Source organism: Anabrus simplex, chromosome 1 (genome assembly GCF_040414725.1).
Source record: "Anabrus simplex isolate iqAnaSimp1 chromosome 1, ASM4041472v1, whole genome shotgun sequence".
In the NCBI taxonomy this organism is placed as follows: Eukaryota; Metazoa; Arthropoda; class Insecta; order Orthoptera; family Tettigoniidae; genus Anabrus; species Anabrus simplex.
In genome coordinates this window covers 660,168,506-660,188,812 of record NC_090265.1, presented here as the reverse complement: position 1 = coordinate 660,188,812, position 20,307 = coordinate 660,168,506, and the positions used below count along the sequence as shown (strand labels likewise).

The window sequence follows — 20,307 nt, the reverse complement described above, 5'->3', positions numbered from 1 at the left end:
TTCCAACAATGTCTTCAACTCTACCACGCTCTCTGCTATTGCAGTAATGCCATCTGCAAACCTGAACACATCTATTTTCTCTCCTAGGATTTTAATCCCTCTCCTTTGCCTTAATTTCTCTCTCATCTCATCTAGAGCTTTCTGGATGTAGCCATTGAAGAGTAGTGATGAGAGGGCACAGATGCCTGTCTTACAACTTGTCTGGTGATTGCTTCATGACCACGTCTGCCACACCTTATCACAGCCAGTCCTTCTTGGTAGAGGCTCCAGATAACTTGCCTGTCATACTTTGACTCGTGCTTCATTTAGCTTTTGTAACAACTAGCACCACTCAACCTTGTCAAATGCTTTCTCTAGAGCAAGAAAAGCAATGTAAGTGTCCTTGCCCTTCCTTAGACATTTCTCCATCACTAACCGTAACAAGAGTATTGTGTCCCTCATGTCTCTTCCCCTCCTAAAACAAAACTGATCTTCAATGGATGCTGATCTTAGATTCAACCCTCCGTAAGATTATGGCCATATTCTATATCTGAGCATAATGATCAGTTAAATGTCAGTGGCATACTTAATTATGCTGGCTTTATAAACAGTGTCTTATGATGTAAGTTTGACAAGGATCTATAGGATGCCAGTGCAATCGTGTGAGACTTAAGTGGTTAGAATTAATTTAAGTCTGTTTCTCAATGTATGTGCCAAGCAAAGTGAGGCAGAAGTGGTAGTGATTACTGTTTTAAGATCTAAAAATGGGCACTCATCTTTTATGAACATCAATCAGAAGGAACAAAGGAAGAAATCTGACTCTTCAAAGAAGGTATCAGAAAAAGAAAAGGGCCACAAAAGGTGTGAAAATGAAAGACTCCCTAGGCCTTGCACACTTATCATCAGGGTTGTCAAATAACAAGAGTTGATCAAGGGAGGTCAGATAGAAAAGATAAAAGCAGGAGCCTATCAGACTCAGGTACGGCACCCGCCCCCTTGCAACAGGCAGGGGATACCGTGAATGTACTCTACTGTCCTTGACACAAGGGTGGGTGTGTGTGTGTTTGTGTGCGCGCGCGTGCATGTGCGAGTGATTAGTAAATCAACAGTCTGCTTAACAGCATAAGGGGTTAGAATTATACAATTATCTGTCTCCTTCCAGACACAGCTAACATGTTAAAACAGTCCCAGTGTACTCCCTGTGAGAAGCTCTTTATTATATACCTCCCATTATTGTCATGAATCTTTGCTTACAGGATCAGTCACTGCTAGACAATTTAGTACGTGTCACAAATACACATGTGCTGCCATGTTGGATACTTCACATTAAAGTTTTACCATATTTTATAGGTACAGTTCCACAAGATCTTTAAAGCAATATCCCATACTGCACTGCACTTACCAGGAGTACTATAATTATGCATCATAGGAGGCCCATTAGATGCTGCTGGTCCAGTAGAATTAGTCATTTGTTGACCAATCAGCGATCCTCTAGCAGTCTTTGAAGGTGTGAACATGGGAGGCTTGCCCAGCTGTGGTGGCTGGCCATTTACAACCAATCTTGAATTATCTAAACGATCTTCTAGGCCTAGAATCACAAGCAAGTCACTAATTTAAAATTATGTTATACAATTCATGGCTAGAGCAGCTCAAATAAAAATATACATCATCTTGGTTTCATGTTGTCCTCACCATCATACAATAACACATGCACATCTCACAACAACAAAATCACACACAATGATTTAATAATAATCAAATAATATAATCAATTTTTAAAATTAAAGTTTGCCATAACAGGTTCGTTAAATACTGGATGAGAAAACTGCATACCTAAGACCTAGTTATAAATCTAAGATACCAGGCAAGTTGGCTGTGCTGTTAGGGGCACGCAGCTGTGAACTTACATCTGAGAGATAGTGGGTTCGAACCTCACTGTCAGCAGCCCTGAAGATGGTTTTCTGTGGTTTCCCATTTTCACACCAGGCAAATGCTGGAGTTGTACCTTAATTAAGGCCACGGCTGCTTCCTTCCCACTCCTAAGCCTTTCCTAACTCATCGTCGCCATAAGATCTATCTGTGTCAGTGCAACGTAAAACAAATTGTAAAAATATAATCTAGGGAAGAAAAGAAGATAGTTTTCAATCTTTTGTTTTTTCTTACATATAATGGCAGCACTCATGCAAATCTGATAGCACTTTTTAACACATCCATGGATTCTTGAATCCCATGAATAGCAGAAGGTCCCAAAATTAAAGAAGTACAACAAAAGAAGTCTGCTTTCAGAATCTGGATTAATTCTTTGTCCAGATTCCTTTCACATTACCCTGATTGCTATATCTCTCTACTGTTGTTAAAACTATGGTATATCCTGCCAGAGCAACTTTGTTTTTTATACTGACTGCATAAATTCCAAGATTCAAAGAAGAAGCTGCAAAGTCAGCCTACCACTTTAACATTCATAGACCTTACAGGGTCTAAAATTTACTGAAATCATTAGCAAATAATAAATACAGTAAGTAACATGAGTTTAACTTCAGAACCATGGCCAGGAATAACTTTTACTGTACCAACATTTTTTAAATATGTTTTACGGTACAGAATTTGTTCTTAATCCTGAGTAAATACCAGTAAGTAATGAAGAGTTAATAACTAAACAAAGCAGCAAGGCTGTTCCAAAAAGTAGAAGCAGATTATGTTACTGGAATATCAAGAGTGTAAGCATGAGAAAAATCAACATCTACAGTGGAGGAACTACATTCTTAAATAGTCCAATAAGATGATAAAAATAACAAGGACTTTTATCTATGAATTCCTAAAGAGTAATTCAGAGGGCTATAATTGGATCAATGATTCATGAAGACGTATAATACTAAATTCAACTGTTGAAAAATAGTGGTTACAAGGTACGTATAGATTTAGTAGTAGCTGTTTATGTCTTTGAAAATGAGTTTGAAGATTGCATCACAAAGATGATGATGTTTGAGTCATCAGTCCATAGACTGGTTTGATGCAGCTATCCATGCCACCCTATCCTGTGCTAACCTTTTCCTTTCTACGTAAATACTGCACCCTACATCTGCTTGTCATATTCATATCTTGGTCTACCCCTACCATTCTTACCACCTACACTTCCTTCAAAAACCAACTGAACAAGTCCTGGACGTCTTAAGATGTGTCCTATCATTCTATCACTTCTTCTCGTCAAATTTAGCCAAATCGATCTCCTCTCACCAATTCAACTCAGTATCTCTTCATTCATGATTCGATCTATCCATCTCACCTTCAGCATTCTTCTGTAACACCACATTTCAAAAGCTTCTATTCTCATTCTTTCTGAGCTGGTTATCGTCCATGTTTCACATCCATACAATGCCACGCTCCACACGAAAGTCTTCAAAAACATCTTTTTCTAATTCCTATATCAATGTTTGAAGTGAGCAAATTTATTTTAAGAAAGCTCTTCCTTCCTTGTGCTAGTCTGCATCTTATGACCTCCTTACTTCTGCCATCGTTAGTTATTTTACTGCCCAAGTAACAATATCCATCCACTTCCTTTAAGACTTCCTAATCTAATATTTCGTGCATCACCTGCCTTCGTTGGACTGCACTCCATTACTTTTGTTTTGGACTTACTTATTTTCATCTTGTAGGCCTACTCCTTACCCAAGACTTTGTCCATACCATTCAGCAGCTTCTCAAGATCTTCTGCAATCTCAGATAAAATAACAATATCATCGGCAAATCTCAAGGTTTTGATTTCCTCTCCTTGGATTGTGATTCCCTTTCCAAATTCCTCTTTGATTTCCTTTACTGCCTGTTCTATGTAAACATTGAAAAGGAGGGGGGACAAACTGCAGCCTTGCCTCACTCCTTTCTGGATTGCTGCTTCTTTTCAAAGCCCTCGATTCTTATCACTGCAGACTGATTTTTATACAGATTGTAGATAATTCTTCGTTCTCGGTATCTGAACCCAATCACCTTCAGAATCTTAAATAGCTTGGTCGAGTCAACATTATTGAATGCCTTTTCTAGATCTACGAATGCCACGTACGTGGGCTTGTCCTTCTTGATTCGATCCTCTAAGATCAGACGTAAAGTCAGGATTGCTTCACGTGTTCCTACATTTCTTCTGAAGCCAAACTGATCTTCTCCCAACTCAACTTCGACTTGTTTTTCCATTCCTCTGTAAATAATACGTGTTAAAATTTTGCAAGCATGAGATACTAAACTAATGGTGCGGTAGTTTCCACACCTGTCAGCACCAGCTTTCTTGGAAATAGGTATAACAACATTCTGCCGAAAATCGGATGGGACTTCTCCTGTCTCGTACATCTTACACACTAAATGGAATAACCTTGCCATGCTGGTTTATCCTAAGGCAGTCAGTAATTCAGAGGGAATGTCATCAATTCCAGGTGCCTTGTTCCGATTTAGGTCACTCACAGCTCTGTCAAACTCTGACCTCAAAATTGGGTCTCCCATTTCATCAGCATCAACAGCCTCTTCATGTTCCAGAACTAAATTATCTACATCTTTACCTTGATACAACTGTTGGATAGGTTCCTGCCATCTTCCTACTTTGTCTTCTTTCCCTAAAAGTGGCTTTCCATCTGAGCTCTTAATATTCATACACCTAGATTTTCTTTCTCCAAAGGTTTCCTTAATTTTCCTGTATGCAGCATCTACCTTTCCTAGGACCATACAACCTTCGACATCCTTGCACTTCTCCTTCAGCCATTCTTCCTTAGCTACCTTGCACTTTCTATCCACTTCATTCTTTAATCGCCTGTATTCTTTTCTGCCCTCTTCATTTCTAGCATTCTTGTATTTTCGTCGTTCATCAATCAGGTCTAGTATCTGCTGAGTTATCCACTGATTCTTAGTTGATCTTTTCTTCCTTCCTAACATTTCTTCAGCAGCCCTACTGAATTTTTCAAGACTATCCACTCTTCCTCTATTGTATTTTCTTCAGCCTTTACATTTAGCCCTTATGCAACATGTTCCTTGAAACAATCCCTCACACTCTTTTCTTTCAACTTGTCTAGATCCCATCGTTTTGCGTTCTTTTCTTTCTTCAATTTCTTCAACTTCAGATGGCATTCCATGACCAATACGTTGCGGTCAGAGTACACATCTGCTCCTGTATCACAAAGATACAATACATACAAAATATTTAGCCTTAATATTTGTATGAGATTGAACTTCGAAATTGCTTTTGTGGAAAACTTTATTCAACTAATCCAATTTACAAGATGAGCATGTAGTACTTAAAAAGAAAACAAATATTTTATTAATGTGCATTAATGGGTTCAAAAGCAACGTGCAATTCCAGTACACTACAGAAATTGAGTCCTTCCACTGTTTCATTGGTCTTCCACATGGACGACATTCTCCAGGTTCGAAATGAAGCCCCACTTTCGATACAAAACACTACCATATCATCGGAGCCTTGCCTCTCTCACTTTCCCTACAATCAGGCCTACACTTAATCTTTGTCACATGATCGTAAGATATTAGGCCAAGGGTACATCGGAGCAGGGTATAGGTGATTTGGCCTTGTTTCATCATCACGGGGCAACATTCTGATCTGTAGAGAGCTAGTCACACTACTGTCTTATATACTTTTGCCTTGAGATATTCGGGCATGTGCTTCTCACAGGACGCCAGTAACTCTCGTCTTCTCGAGCTATGCTGCATTTACTTGATATTGTTGGTGGCATCACTGTCAGATGTTACCAGTGACCCAAGGTTTTTAAACTGTGAGGTCTTCTTCAAGTCCTGGTTGTTGATGCTGATGCTGCCCTTGGTTTAGGGGTCACACTCCAAATAATCGCTTTTTTGATTGTTGATCCTTAGTCCGTTTTCAGCCAGCCTGTCCTTCCAATTCTGCATCTAGTGAAGGTGGGTCTGCTGCAAGAGCACCACATCATCCACATATTGCAGAGACCAGAGAGTTAGTACCTGTATGTCATTAGTCACCATATCCGTACAGATGCAACAGTGCTGATCCACGGTGGATGCTGAATGTAATGTTTGAAAGGTGGTGAAATCCTGGTTGGACTTCACACCATGTTTATGACGTTGAGGTAGAATAATTGGACCCGGTTCATAAACACTTCTGGAACTCCATGGCAACAGATGGCAAAGCCAGTTGAGTTGAAGTGGAACTCTAAGCATTTTCCGGATCCCAAAATGCCAAATGCATAGTCTCCTGCTTTCATCGGTGCCTTTCCATCATCAAGCGTATGGCATGAATTGCATCTATTGTACTACATTCTCCTCTAATAAAGCCACATATGGTAACAATACCTCTGAACCTACTGTCCCAATGCTTGCTTCAATATCTTCAGAGTATGGCATAGAAGTCGAATAGGCGATAGTTGTTACAGTCGCAGACAACTCCCTTATTTTTCCAAATTGATATGGTCATACTGGTCATCCATACATGGGAAGGCTTATTCTCAGATATGACCTGGTTGAAAAGAGGAGCCAGGAAGTCCATTACAAACTCAATTTATGTAACTTTCTAAGTGACTAGAACCCCCTCTTTAGATTACAAGAGCCCATTTCTAAAATATAAGCCTCTAAATGCCTTATTATGGCATCTGATTTTTTGGAAACCTTTCTATTTAGCCTTTCTTTTAAATGAATGTTTTGAATTTTCCAATATAATCCTACACATTGTCAAATACAATCACAATGCCATACCAATTATTCCATTTCTGTATGTGGAGAGTTTGTCAGTGGAACCTCAATATCATCATCATCTTCCTTCCAAGTATTGGGCCATGTGACCCGTTACGGTCTTGCATTTTACTTTTTGCAAGACTTGAAAGCAATCAAATGTCCTTCCGACGGGTTGCTAGCCTGAAGGAAGATAACTCAAATATACAGGGTGAAGCGTAATTCGCGCACTCGGGCGTCGCAGCGCGACTCCTCACATGCCAGCAATAAAAAAATGTCTCTTACAAAATTTCATCTTGCGAGTATATCCGGCAGAAAAACGACGTTGCAGATTAGCAATCTGGCAACACTGTAACCACATGTAGGGTAACTACCTCTGTCAGCAGGCATAACTTGTATTGTACAGTTGGTGCAATGGATAGAGTTTTGGGTTAGCATGCAGGAGGTCGAGTGGTCGATCCTGGGTTGAGGCGTATGTTTTTTATTTCGTAAATGTAGTCCAGGTGGTATGGTATCTGGCATCTTAATCGTCAACAGCGAATGCAGTGGGTCCTCTAGAAACCATTTGCACTTACATACTACGATCCTAGAAATGGACGAACAATCGTTTTCATTGGTCAGCTTTGAAAGGCGCCCTTTCCACGTCGTGGGCGTGAATTTATTCGCACCACTTCATCTACTAGATGTGAAACCTGTTTTCTTTGTACCCTCCTCCAATGGTCCCATAGATTAGTACCAACTATTATTCTTGCCTCGTTCAGGTCCATTACATTTCGTTAGGGCCTTACGTTTCCGTAGGCCTAGCAACGTGCTCTGCGAATAATGCCCAAACTGGGTTACAATTTGTATGTGTTATCACCATGGTCCCAATAATTCTGCCTTTCAACATTGCGTGTTGAGTCTGGTAACCGCATGCTGTTTAGTACGTATCTCAATGTATTATTATTATTATTATTATTATGTTGTAAATGTAGGATACATGTGACCTTAGAAACAGTGTCTTACTGTATCACAGTAGGTAATGTCAGATGGAAATTAGCAAATAAAAGATGAGCCTCAACCCAGGATCGAACCATCGACCTCCTGCATGCCAACCAAAAACTCTACCCACTGCACCAACTGTACAGCACGACGGCGACGTGCTGACAGCGGTAGTTACCCTACATATGGTTACAGTGTTGCCAGATTGCTACTCTTTAAAGTCCGTTTTCTACCGGATATACTTGCAAGACGAAATTTTGTAAGAGACATTTTTTTATTGTTGGCATGTGAGGAGTCGCGCTGCGACGCCCGAGTGCGCGAATTACGCTTAACCCTGTATATTAAGACATCCTTGTACGGGGGAAGATTGGACACATCATGGGTGAGGCCATGACAGGGTGTAAAAACCAATCCCTAGAAATAGGGAAAGATGACCATACTATCTTTTTCAAGAAGAAAACATCACCATCCTCTGAAAAAGTCCTGAGCAGGTATAAATTAAAAGACTTGAATGGCTCAATATACACATCCTGGCCGCTGTGTGGACCGAGCTGCTGTCATGGTCTTGTGTTGCAAAAAACTCTTAATTTTATATCAGATTCTGTGTCAGCCAGATGATTCACACATACCTGAATATGCTAAAAAAACTAAACTGGTAATTCTCTTACATACAAGCAGTGGATAAATCATGAAACCAATTTCTCGACAGACCATTGTTATATTTTGTCAAGCCTGTTGTAGCCTAAAGAGATATGTACCAATATTTTAACTTTACAATACTTTCATGCTATACTAACAAGCAAAAAAATGAACACCTCAAGATATTTGAGAAACTGAGATAAAATTTGAATTAATACTTCTTATACTCTCCTATGAAACTTTTACTACGTACTGAATCTTAGGAAATGTTCTCATAGATTGCAAAATGGAATGAACTCGACAACAGGCAATAATAACAGACAACAGATCATTCCAAGGGTTACACAGCTGAAAAATTACAGTCTGTAACAAGAAAACAAATCTTTGTTTCCATACAATAATTGTTACCTCCAGGGAATTCTCTGACCTACTCAGTATTAAACAGCACTTACGGAAGTGAAGATGCTGTTAAGCTCAGAGGATGCTGCCAGAGCAGTAGCGATGGTAGAGGATGGACGCAGCTTGCATTATATGGCTGAGTTTACTGTGTTCCATCAACAATTTCACGTGCAGAGATATCATCAGGAACTGAGTCCATACTCATAATACAGGTCAGGATCTGGTACAAAGAGGTCAACTTCTGAAAGGGATGACCAATTCTTGCACCTTCAAATTCTGCATGACTGGCACAGTACTGTGATTCAAGCCAGAAATCACCTTGAACAAGTACGAAGTGTGAATATCAATGAGGGGACGGTGAGTAGGAGGTTACATGATGCTGGACACTACTCCAGAAGACCTGCTACTGGTCCAGATCTGATGCATCCGCATCATCGGAGTTACTTACATTTTGCAAATTAATCTGTTTAGCTACAGATCCCTAGATGGACAAAAAAAGGTGTGGAGGAGATGTGGAGAAAGGTATTCTCCACCTTTTTTTTTTTTTTTAATAGCTTTCAGTAGCAGTTCTGTAATGGTTTGAGCAGGCATTTCCTTGGCTGCCTGAACAGAGCAGGAAGGTGGGTCACATATGGCCCATTGCTACACCGAAGAAATTCTGGAAAAACATGTACTTCCCTTAGCCTTATGCATGACAATGCTCTCCTATACGTTGCCGTTTGTGTACACGAATACCTGGATGAAGTCGGAATTGAGCGCATGGTGCAGCCTGCTCGTAGTCCTGACCTAAATCCGACAGAGCACGTCTGGGATATGCTTACGAGACGTGCTAAGAGTCATCCCCCCGACACAGTGGCTCAACTTCAGGCTGCACTCCAGACAGAACGGGAGCTCATACCATAAGAGAATATTCTAGATTGCATCCTGAACATGTCTGATTGAATCACAGCTGTAACTGTGGCCAGAAGTGGTAATACCCGTTACTGAGGCAATAGAAACGTTTTGAAAACGTGTAGACAAATGGACTGCATATGAAACTGAACAGAGCTCCAGGTTTCAACATTTCTAATTCTGTGTTCATGGACTGCAGTGATTGTTATGATCAATAATGTTTCTCAATTATTGAGCTGAAACTTTTAAAATGGGCTATTTAATTTTAAATGTACTGCCATATTATTGTAATGTCATAACATTTTATTTTTACCAGGTTTCAAATGGACTAACATTAAATTTTGTCTGAAATACGTAGTTTCGCTTTTTTCCTCCAGTGAGTGTATTATCAAAATGAGAAAAATATCATGAAGGAAAGATAACTTGAATAAGATTTGATTTGATTTGTTTATTTATCATCAACAGAGTTATTGATTCTCCAATTACAGGTGATATAATACATTCAAATAATAACAATATTAACAGCACTTACTACTACTACTACTACTAATTATAACTAAGCAATATATAATACTAGCTGATGTACCCGTGCTTTGCAACGGGATTCTCAGAAAGACTAACTTTGTGGTTTTCCTAACAGAAGTCTACATAGGTCATTACAAAAAAAGTCAGTAGGAATGTAGCCATTAAAAGCAATTTAATCAAATAAAATAATCAAATTTAAAAAAAAACACATTTTATCACTTTTAACGAACAGTACTACAGTGCCAACCTAACAGTCCAAAGTTCCAGAGCTGGAATGACCAGGCCGCAGACTGCCGTGAACACTCCTCTGCCATTATTCCATTAAATATGAACACTGTTCATTCCAATCAGTACCTCAGAGTAGGGATTGAATAGTTCGAATGCTATGATGAACCAGTGTATTAAATACCAGTAGTATCAGAAAAGTTACGAACCAAAGGAATGGCATCCTAAAGAAGAAAGTTATCTAACTCCCCAGCTACTTCCCGTCAATATTCAGGCAGGCTGTTACACTCTGTATGACCGGGTGAGTTGGCCGTGTGGTTAGGGGTGCGCAGCTCTGAGCTTACATCCGGGAGATAGTGGATTCGAACCCCACAGTCGGCAGCGCTGAAGATGGTATTCCGAGGTTTCTCACTTTCCCACCAGGCAAATGCTGGAAATGTACCTTAATTAAGGCCAAGGCCGCTTCCTTCACAGTCCTATCCCTCCACAGTTCTATCCCATCGTCGCCTTAAGACCTATATATGTCGGTGCGACGTAAAGCAAATAAAAATATACTCGGAATCAACAGTAATCCTATCTACCAGAGATGAGTGGCAACAGAAGACACAAAGCACATTACAACAAACAATTCTCAATGTAATGTTATTGTTGATCAATGTTATGAGCTTTCTATACTGTAGGCCTTCACATTTAGTTTTCTTTCGATTCTGTGATTTGTAAAATTATTTATAGCGTAGACTGTAGGTCTTTATTCTCTGACTTTACATACCGATGTTCATTAAATTCTGTTTACCCACTTTCTCGTGACTCGGCGCTGATATGGACTTAGTAACAAAAATCGAAATTAATGAATCAAAATGACCAAAGGGAAGTATAACTTTCAGTTACCAAATGCGCAGAACAAGATACAAGGAACACTCTGTCTATGAAGTGTCCATTAAGATGTCTGCGAATTTCACTAGACTAAAAGGAGTCCTGAGAGGAGGAAGGACTCTTTTTATACTGGATGCCCTAATATCACAGAGAAAGAAAACTAAATGTGAAGGCCTACAATAACAAAAACCCATAAAAATGATATACAGTAACATTAAATTGATTATAGTACATTGTGATGCGCTTTGTCTCCTCCCCTGCCATTCATCCCTCTGGTTCATACATTTTCAAGTAACTACTGGTTCATCATAGTATTCCAGCTATTCAATCCCTAGATCCCTACTATGAGACATTGATAGGAACCCACTGTCTGTAGCCGGGTCATTCCAGCTCCAACTTGGCATTGTTAGACCGCCAGCATAGTAATGTTCAAAGAAAATTTGAAATTGTGTCTTTTGCATTTGATCACGCATTTCATATGATACCATTGCTTCTAACCACAACGTTCCAGTCAGTTAACATTGTATTCTGACAAGAATACTGACATTATTATGACCTATGTTGAGTTCAATTTAATATTTATCTGTCTGTGTCTGTTACAGCATCACGGAATGATGAAGGGGGTGTGTGTGATATTTTTTTTTAGAATAAGGTCGAGTAGGATCTTACCTATAGCACTGCAAAGAAATTTCACCAGGAAGGTGTCCTTTAGAAGGGGCCTAAGGCATAAAACTTTGTATCTCTTTTATGCTTGGTTTTACATGAAAACAGCACTTGGTGAATTTTTGTTCTATATCTTTTTCCAATGAGGTAAAAAATAAGAAAAATATCCGTGGCAGTGCTGTGAAAGTGACGCGTCCAAGAGCCGGCAACTAGCTCTATAGACTATAAAGAGAGAGTTGCTATGGAGACTGTTCCGGCAACATTTGAAATACCTGTCAGTATTATTTTTTTTTAAGTATATTAACCAGACACACGGCTTTCTTTCCTATCCGAAGGAAGAGATGAAGTCAAGATAAGCAATAACACAAAATAAATATGAAACTCCAAAAGGCCAGAAAGTAAGGAAGGGAGTACATTACAAGCCACGGGCAGGGAGAGCCATAGCCACTTATGTGCCTCGGAATCTGGGGAATACAAAGAGGAGGTAAAAATGTCATTATGCACATGACTGATTGAAAATGGAATGTCGTATGGCTTCTGGTGCCGGGAGTGTCCAAGGACATGTTCGGCTCACCAGGTGCAGGTCTTTTGATTTGACGCCCGTAGGCGACGTATTATTGCGTCGTGACGAGGATGAAATGATGATGAAGATGACAGACATCCAGCCCCCATGCCAGCAAAATTAACCAATGTTGGTTAAAATACCCCCCCCCCTGGAGGGAATCTAACCCGGGACCCCTGTGACCAAAGGCCAGCACGCTAACCATTTAGCCATGGAGCCGGACACATGCTAAGTGAGTGTCCTGTCAACAATGGGTATTACAGCTAGTATGAAGATAAAGTTGGAACTCAAGAGTACAAATTGGGGCAAATATTCATTTACAGGAAGAAAAAAGAGGGAATGGAATACTTTTCAATGGAAATGTTTGATAAATTTCCAAGTTTTTTTAAATCATTTAAGGAAAAACTTGGTAAACTGCCAGTTGGGTGACAGTCCTAAATGCAGATCAATTTTTTTTTTTTTTTTTTTTTTGCAAGTTGCTTTAGGTCTTGCTTTAGGTCTTATGGCGACGATGGGATAGGAAGGGGCTAGGAGTGGGAAGGAAGCGGCCGTGGCCTTAATTAAGGTACAGCCCCAGCATTTGCCTGGTGTGAAAATGGGAAACCACGGAAAACCATCTTCAGGGCTGCCGACAGTGGGGTTCGAACCTACTATCTCCTGAATACTGGATACTGACCGCACTTAAGTGACTGCAGCTATCGAGCTCGGTGAAATGCAGATCAATGATGATTGATTTGACTAATTGTAAATTTTCAATTTCTGCAGAATTCATAAACTGTAAAATAGTACTATTAAACTATTGTGAGAATTTTATAGTGCCAAACATTTTCAGAAGTTGTTAGTCACTTTATAATAACTGTTTAAATTTCTGTATATTGTAGGTGATAAAATGGGTTATAATAATAATAATAAACTTTTCTATTAATGGCTTTTCCACTGTCTTTACAGGTGCCTTTTTCAGTTTAAATGCCTATAAAAGCACCTGTTAAACTTTTTAAGGGCCTTTTTGCATGCCGGTTTTCCATTTATAGTGCCCGTTGATCCATCCTCTAGTTGTAATGTATAAAGCAACACTAATGGTTTTAGTCAAGAAGGTAACTGAAGTAGAGGAAGATCTAAGATATGGTAGTTAATATGTAAAGTAATTTTGAAGAGATGAAATATATATAATGTTACGTGCCAGCCCTGTAGTAGCCCCTTTTGGTAGTTCCTGGAAGAGGCTAGCAAGTCAGGTGACCGGCGATCTCTCAGCTGATCTGTGGGGTGGGGCCGGCCTCTCCTTGCATTGTTCTCATCGGCTGGCTTACCTGTGAGTTTCTGGGAGACACAACAAGAATGTTCTATTTCTGGCCACATCGCGAATATTCTGGTACACATCACCCGAGGATGACTAACCACGGACAGTTAGTGATGGAAACCGTGAAGGAGTCGGTATTAGAGTCACTGTGGAACTCAGTGTTACAGTCGGTGTTGGAATCTGAGTTGGTTCGGTGGCTGGGCTGACGGAGACAGAGGTACTGGCTGTCGCTAGTGTCCCACTGAGGTCTGAATGAGGAATTGTGGTGGTGGTTGTTGCGTCGGAGAGACGAATGAGTAGCGAATGAAAACAGCGTACGGATGTGTGCTACCTGAGAGTACTATGTGTTTGTGTACTTCTGTGGACTGAGGATCATCGCAGAGTTGACGACCAGAGTAGTTATCGTTAAGTGTAATTGGAACAGTACTAATGATCGTTTTGTGAGTACAGTCCTGCTGTTTAGCACTGCTGAACTGTTGCTATTTAGGTGTTCCCTGCATGTGATTCTGTGAATTACTGGAGTCGAACCAAGGGACAGTCATCGTGTGTTGCGTGGCAAGTAACCCTGTGTTCAAATCTAACTGCTTGCATGCAACTGGTGTGTAGGGTGACTGGACTTGGAGAAATGAAAGTAAGGCGAGCCTGTGAATAGGATTATAGACCTCTCAGCTAATTCCAACGAACCGGGACTTGTAAACAGACGGCAATTAGTGAGTATGGTCATTCATGGTTGAACAAGAGAGAGAGGGAGAGAGAGGGGGAGGGAGAGTCTGTCATACCATAGACTCCACATCCTAAGATCCTCCTCTCTCCGTAACAAGAACCCCCAACCTAGAAGTTTCACTATGACAGTTTCTCTTCCAATCTCACACAGACATATTGAACCACCACTAGTCTTCAACTCCAAACAAACTCAACACACTCAAGGTGACTCCAATAGTGAATGGTGTGTACAAAATAAATTTATTAACCCTGTTTAAAATCTCCCCCCGAGGCCATAGATAAGTTCTCTTCCAATTTTACAAATGGCCTACGACACAACTCATTTTTAAGGAAGGAGGCAGAACACGGGGAGAATTGAAATTTGCTTTTTAACAAGCTCCTCGACAGTCTCACCACCACTTATTCAGCTTTTGCATTGTCTTCTCTCTTCAACTAAAAAGTGAAGGATTTTCCTGGCTATGTTCCCATTCCCTCTCTTCATAACATGGCCATAACACTCCAATCTTCTTCGATGCACCTTCTTGGTTATTTCTGTCACTCCTATAATCATTCTTATCCTTTTATTTACAACCCTACCGCTTGTACCTTCTCACCATAGTATCCTCATCTCCACCTCCTCAAATTTCTTCTTTAAGTTCCTTCATAGAGAACGTTTCACAACCATATATTATGGTAGGCTGTACCATTGATCTGTAAACTTTTTTTTTTGTTCTCCTGCTTACTGGTTTGTTGTTCTACACTCCTAAAGCCCTTCAGTTCCTCCAACCTGCCTGAATTTTGTTCACCTCTCTGTTCGGCCTACCATTCTCCGTAATAGAGGAGCTGAGGTACTGTAATTCCCTAACTCATTTCAATTTTTGACGTTGCAGTTATACCTTATAAGCCTTTCCTTTTCTCCAAACAAAAGGTATTCTGTTTCCTGCCTGGTAATCTTCAGCCCTCCTGTTTCCACAGTCCCTCTCCATTGCTCAAGTCCCTCCAACCGTTCCATATAAGTTGACAGTAAAAGTCAAAGAGTATGGGGGTAGATCCTTCATGTTCTAAAGCAGTGTAACAGTACTAAACAGGTACGGCCTTAATGATGAACCTTAGTAAAAGAGGTAAGGACATAATGATGAACCTTAGTGAAGGCCAACTGTGACAGCATAACTGTTTATAACTCCCATACCAGACTGAACCTGAGAGGGCCTCCCTTCATACATGTCTTCAACAATCTTTACATACTTCTCAGACACTCCTTTCTTCCCCATACATCTCCAAACCTGTCATGGAATTGTAGTAATGTACGTCTTTCTTGAGGTCAATAAACATCAAGTGAAAATATTTGTTCTTCTCACTGCACTACTTCATCAGCTGCCCTTTCACAGACATGAAACCAAACTGTTTTACTGAAACAGATTTCTGATTCTCTTGTCCATCACATTCTCCTATATTTTCAAAGCATGAGACAAAAGTTTAATCCCTTTGTGCTTCCCGCACTATTGAATGACACCTTTCCCCTTATAGATGAGCACAAGTATACTACTCCAAGGCATCTGGCATCATCTCCTCTCTATATAGCTAGAAAACTCCAAAGTATTTTCATGCAGCCACTTCACCTTTGCTGATTCCTGATGTTCTGTGTTCCATTCCCATGGCCTAGAGTAACATATTTGTTTAAGAGCCCCTTGAAATAGCTTGACCATCATCTATTGATCTCTTCTATGCACCATAGACCCTCCCTCCCTTCAGAGTCTTTCACTTGACTCACATGCATAAAATCTTCTGATGCTCTGTATCTAGCTTTAGAGGCTATTTAATCCTTCCTCTGTTTCCAGACTCTTTGTAAAGTTCTCCAGTAACTCTTGCCTTTACCATTGCCTCAGCACGGTTTTCCTCTGTCTTAATCATGTTAAATATTTTCCTATCTTCTTCCTGAGCTGTATTATCAAGGATTAGACATTCTTCTTATTCCTCAGCTTTTCCTGAACTACTTCATTCAAACACCAATGAGTTTGGCCCTTCAGAAGGCTTTTTCCAGAAATTTTGCCCAGAATATCCTTTCAACATTCTAGATCACTTTACTATCTTCCAATCAGTAACTCTCTCAGAATGGATGATAATAGAATTTAGGTTTACTTGTCCGACTCCTTGGTTGAATGGTTAGCGCTGAGGCCTTCGGTTCAGAGGGTCCCAGGTTCAATTCCTGGCCAGGTAATTAAGAGACCACAAGAATAGTCTAGCTGCCAGATTACTGTTGCTTGCTGAGCTTCATTCAGAGAGTGTAAGTGGATTAAGATATGCCTAGGCCTACTCCATAAAGTAACCAATTTCACACATTAGTAACCGCTGTGTTTAAAACGGACAACTTCATATTGCATTCTTCCACATCTGTAGGTCTACCGGTAATGTCCAAATTATGTGTGTACTGTTATGTAACAATTTCATGAGAAGTACAGTATTTATAAAGATGTTCTGACATGAATAAGTTAACTACTTTTCCACCCGAACAAAGGTAGGCCTATTTACAAATGCTTCTCATATAAATCGAAGATAACCAGGAAAATGATTAAGCCTGCTGTAACAGATAAATAGGGTCCTCCAAGCTGAACTTCTGAGCTATCTTGCACTCAATTTAGTGAGCCAGACATAGCCGGCTGGGACAGACAGACAGATCATCAGTCGCCGAACACTTGCTGCTAGCAGGGCATGACATACAGTACAGCAACACCGAAGTACTGTCAACTACTGTGTCTTATCACGCCCAGCTTCAGAGGGAAGCCAGCCTACCTCACAGAATGTGAATGTACTGTAAGTATAAGGGCAACATAACCCTAAAATCTAGTGTAACAGAAAGCATTGTAAATTAGACCTATATCTGAAAGTCAGGCAGAACATGAAGATGAATTGCCAAAAAGCAGAGCAGATGGTATTCCAGAAGGGAAAAAAATAGAATCATGATGGGCAAAGCTGTCAACAATCAACTAACACTTTGATTTAACTCGCCAAACTCAAGTCAATACATACAAGGTAGAGTCATATCAAGGAAAATTACGGTATAGGCCTATGTATAATGGTTTGGGCCGAAATCCTTCATCAGGAGAAAACTAATTTTAATCATCATATATCCTTAAGAAAGTATTAAACACTTCCTTTATAAGCGATTTCCTTTTTGTTTGTGGTTTATTAACGCCCTAACACATCTATGTAGCAATTGAGGCTTTCACGGCTGGCGTTACAAATCATGTCAGCGTTTTCCGGGCTTGTAGGCCGTGGTCCAGGAGCGAGTAAATGTCCCGACGTTTCACCGAAGACTGCACTCGGCATCGTCAAGTGTTCCGACTGACCTCGATAGCAGCGAAGCTCTCAGTGGAATGAAGAGCTGTTGTAATTCCACCTATTTATATAGTGCAGGATACGGTACGCTGCTCGCCTATTGACCGCCATGGTGGGGGGCGGTCGCTGACTGGCTGTTCTTCGGCCAATGGTTGAAGCGTTAGGGAGCCCGATGTACATTGACCTGCCTTGGCGGAGACAGGCAGCTGCTTTCTTCTGGTCTGCCGCGGCTATCATATCCATCAGGATTTAGAGCTTTCAAGACTGGAAACCAGGCTTTGTTTACCTGTTCAGATTCCTCCTTATGCTTGAAGCTGTTGGTGTGCTTTAAGATTTCAATGGCTTCCCTCTGAAGCCGGGCGTGATAAGACACAGTAGTTGACAGTATTTCGGTGTTGCTGTACTGTACGTCATGGCCTGCTAGCAGCGAGTGTTCGGCGACTGATGATCTATCTGTCTGTCCCAGCCGGCTATGTCTGTTATGCTCCTTCAGTCGTGTGGCGATGCTGCGTTTGGTAGTGCCTATGTATATCTGGCCGCAGCTGCACAGGATCTTGTAGACACCTGCTGTGGAGAGAGGATGGCACTTATCTTTGGCAGACCTAAGCAGTTCCTGGATTTTCTTCGTCGGCCTGTATATGGTTTTAACCCATGGGACTCCTGTAGCCTCCCTATTCTGTCAGTTACTTTCTCGATATATGGTAGAAAGGCCTAAATTTTCAGTTACTGTACTTTGTGTCTAGGACAGTACCACAAGTAGGAAGGAAGTGATTGTGGTCTTTCTTTACATTTATCACAATTCCTTCTAATAACAACAACAACAACAACAAGAATAATAAAGGGAATGCGCACAAAAATGCAAAGATATTAAAGTTTACAAGTCTCTGCTGTACTAATTGACTTTTTTTCTTTTTGATCAAACTTTTCCTCACACAAAGAGCACACACAGTTCGTGAAATAGTTGTGTCGTACAGCATTTATGATGGAATCCACTGACTTCCATCCTTGTGGCTACATGACGTTGCTCATAGTTTGCTTCATATATGCTCCCGTTTCATCCTCCTTTCTACAAGTAGATGAATACTTTGCCTAGCAAATGGCAGCAGTAGGCAGAGTCTTAACTTCTCAATATAAAATGGCTCTTTACAAAACTCATACACTAATCTTGATTGCACATTCAAAGGTACGCATAACATGTGCTTTATTTTCTCTGAAGTACTTAGATCACAAATAACTTAAATACCATAGGTAGCAACAAGGCTGACTGCAGTGAGGAACTGCTTTAGTGCTGCTCTTGTAGAGAGTCTATGAAGGTCTTTAATTTTATATAACTTATTGCTCTGGCATACTGCTGCTCTCTCCCCAAGTGTATTCTGAAGGTATTTACTGCAGTTTGCATTGTGATCCCAAGGTAATTGAAGGAATTAGCTAATCCTCAATCTTTGTTCGGGCGGTCCCGTTGTGTAGAAGTAGCGTGCCTGCCTCTTACCCGGAGGCCCCGGGCTTGATTCCCGGCCCGGTCAGGGATTTTTACCTGGACCTGAGGGCTGGTTCGAGGTCTACTCAGCCTACGTGATTAGAATTGAGGAGCTATCTGACGGTGAGATATCGGCCACGGTCTCGAAAGCCAAGAATAACGGCCAAGAGAATTTGTTGTGCTGACCACACGACACCTCGTAATCTGCAGGCCTTCCGGCTGAGCAGCGGTCGCTTGGTAGGCCAAGGCCCTTCAAGGGCTGTACTGCCATGGGGTTTGGTTTTAGATCTTTGTTCTCACACTAGATTCTCTCAGTTTGTTGCAGTTCTTCTACCTTTCCTGAAAATGATCAATACCATTTTGGATTAATTTCTTTGCAGCTTATTTTCTTATGCCCGCACTTGCAACTAGTTGACGGCTTCCTGTAGGTTTCTCAGGCTAGTTGAACAAAGTACCATGTCGTTGGTGTACATGTGTTGTGATACTGCTTCACTGTACTTGGGTTAGGCCTACATCTGCTGATGCAACATTGAAGAGTAATAGACTAATTGGGTCTCCCTGCATTACTCCACTAAACTGACATATCTCGTGATTAGTGAGATACCATCATTTATGTTAATGATGATATAGGCAAGAATGTTTTCCAGCAGGATTGTAATGTTATTCGTTTCTCCAGTCATTTGAGTCAATTTCTCAATCACTATTCTTCAGTTCAGGAGGTCAAAAGCTTTGGTGAAATCAATGAATACTGCATAATATTCTCTCTACGGAATCTTACACCTGTTCTACTTCACTTAATAAATTTGTTAATTTCTGCAGTATGAAGCAACGTTTTCTGAATCCATACTGTTGTTCCAGTAGGAAATGGTCAGTTTCCCTCCCTAGTTTGCCTAATTATTCTCATGAACAGCTTGAAGACATTCTCTAAGTCAATGCCTCTATACAAATTTGGGTTATTTGGGTTATTAGTATCATTTGAAGCAATTCCACATACTGTATATCAGTTGACTATATTTGTAAGTAGTACAGGAGATATTATAATTAGAATTTTGTAAACAATATAAATTTATT

The 20,307-nt window shown here is 40.5% G+C and overlaps 1 protein-coding gene across 3 annotated transcripts in view; it reads right to left on the bottom strand.

The window, feature by feature from the left end:
• Positions 1 to 20,307, bottom strand: part of Sec24AB (Protein transport protein Sec24AB) — a 201,776-nt gene that overhangs the window by 178,484 nt on the left and 2,985 nt on the right. For all 3 annotated transcript variants that reach the window (XM_067135817.2, XM_067135818.2, XM_067135819.2), the window contains exon 3: positions 1,382 to 1,567. In XM_067135817.2, coding sequence (XP_066991918.2) covers positions 1,382 to 1,567 — 186 coding nt within the window. The remainder of the gene's footprint in view (positions 1 to 1,381; positions 1,568 to 20,307) is intronic.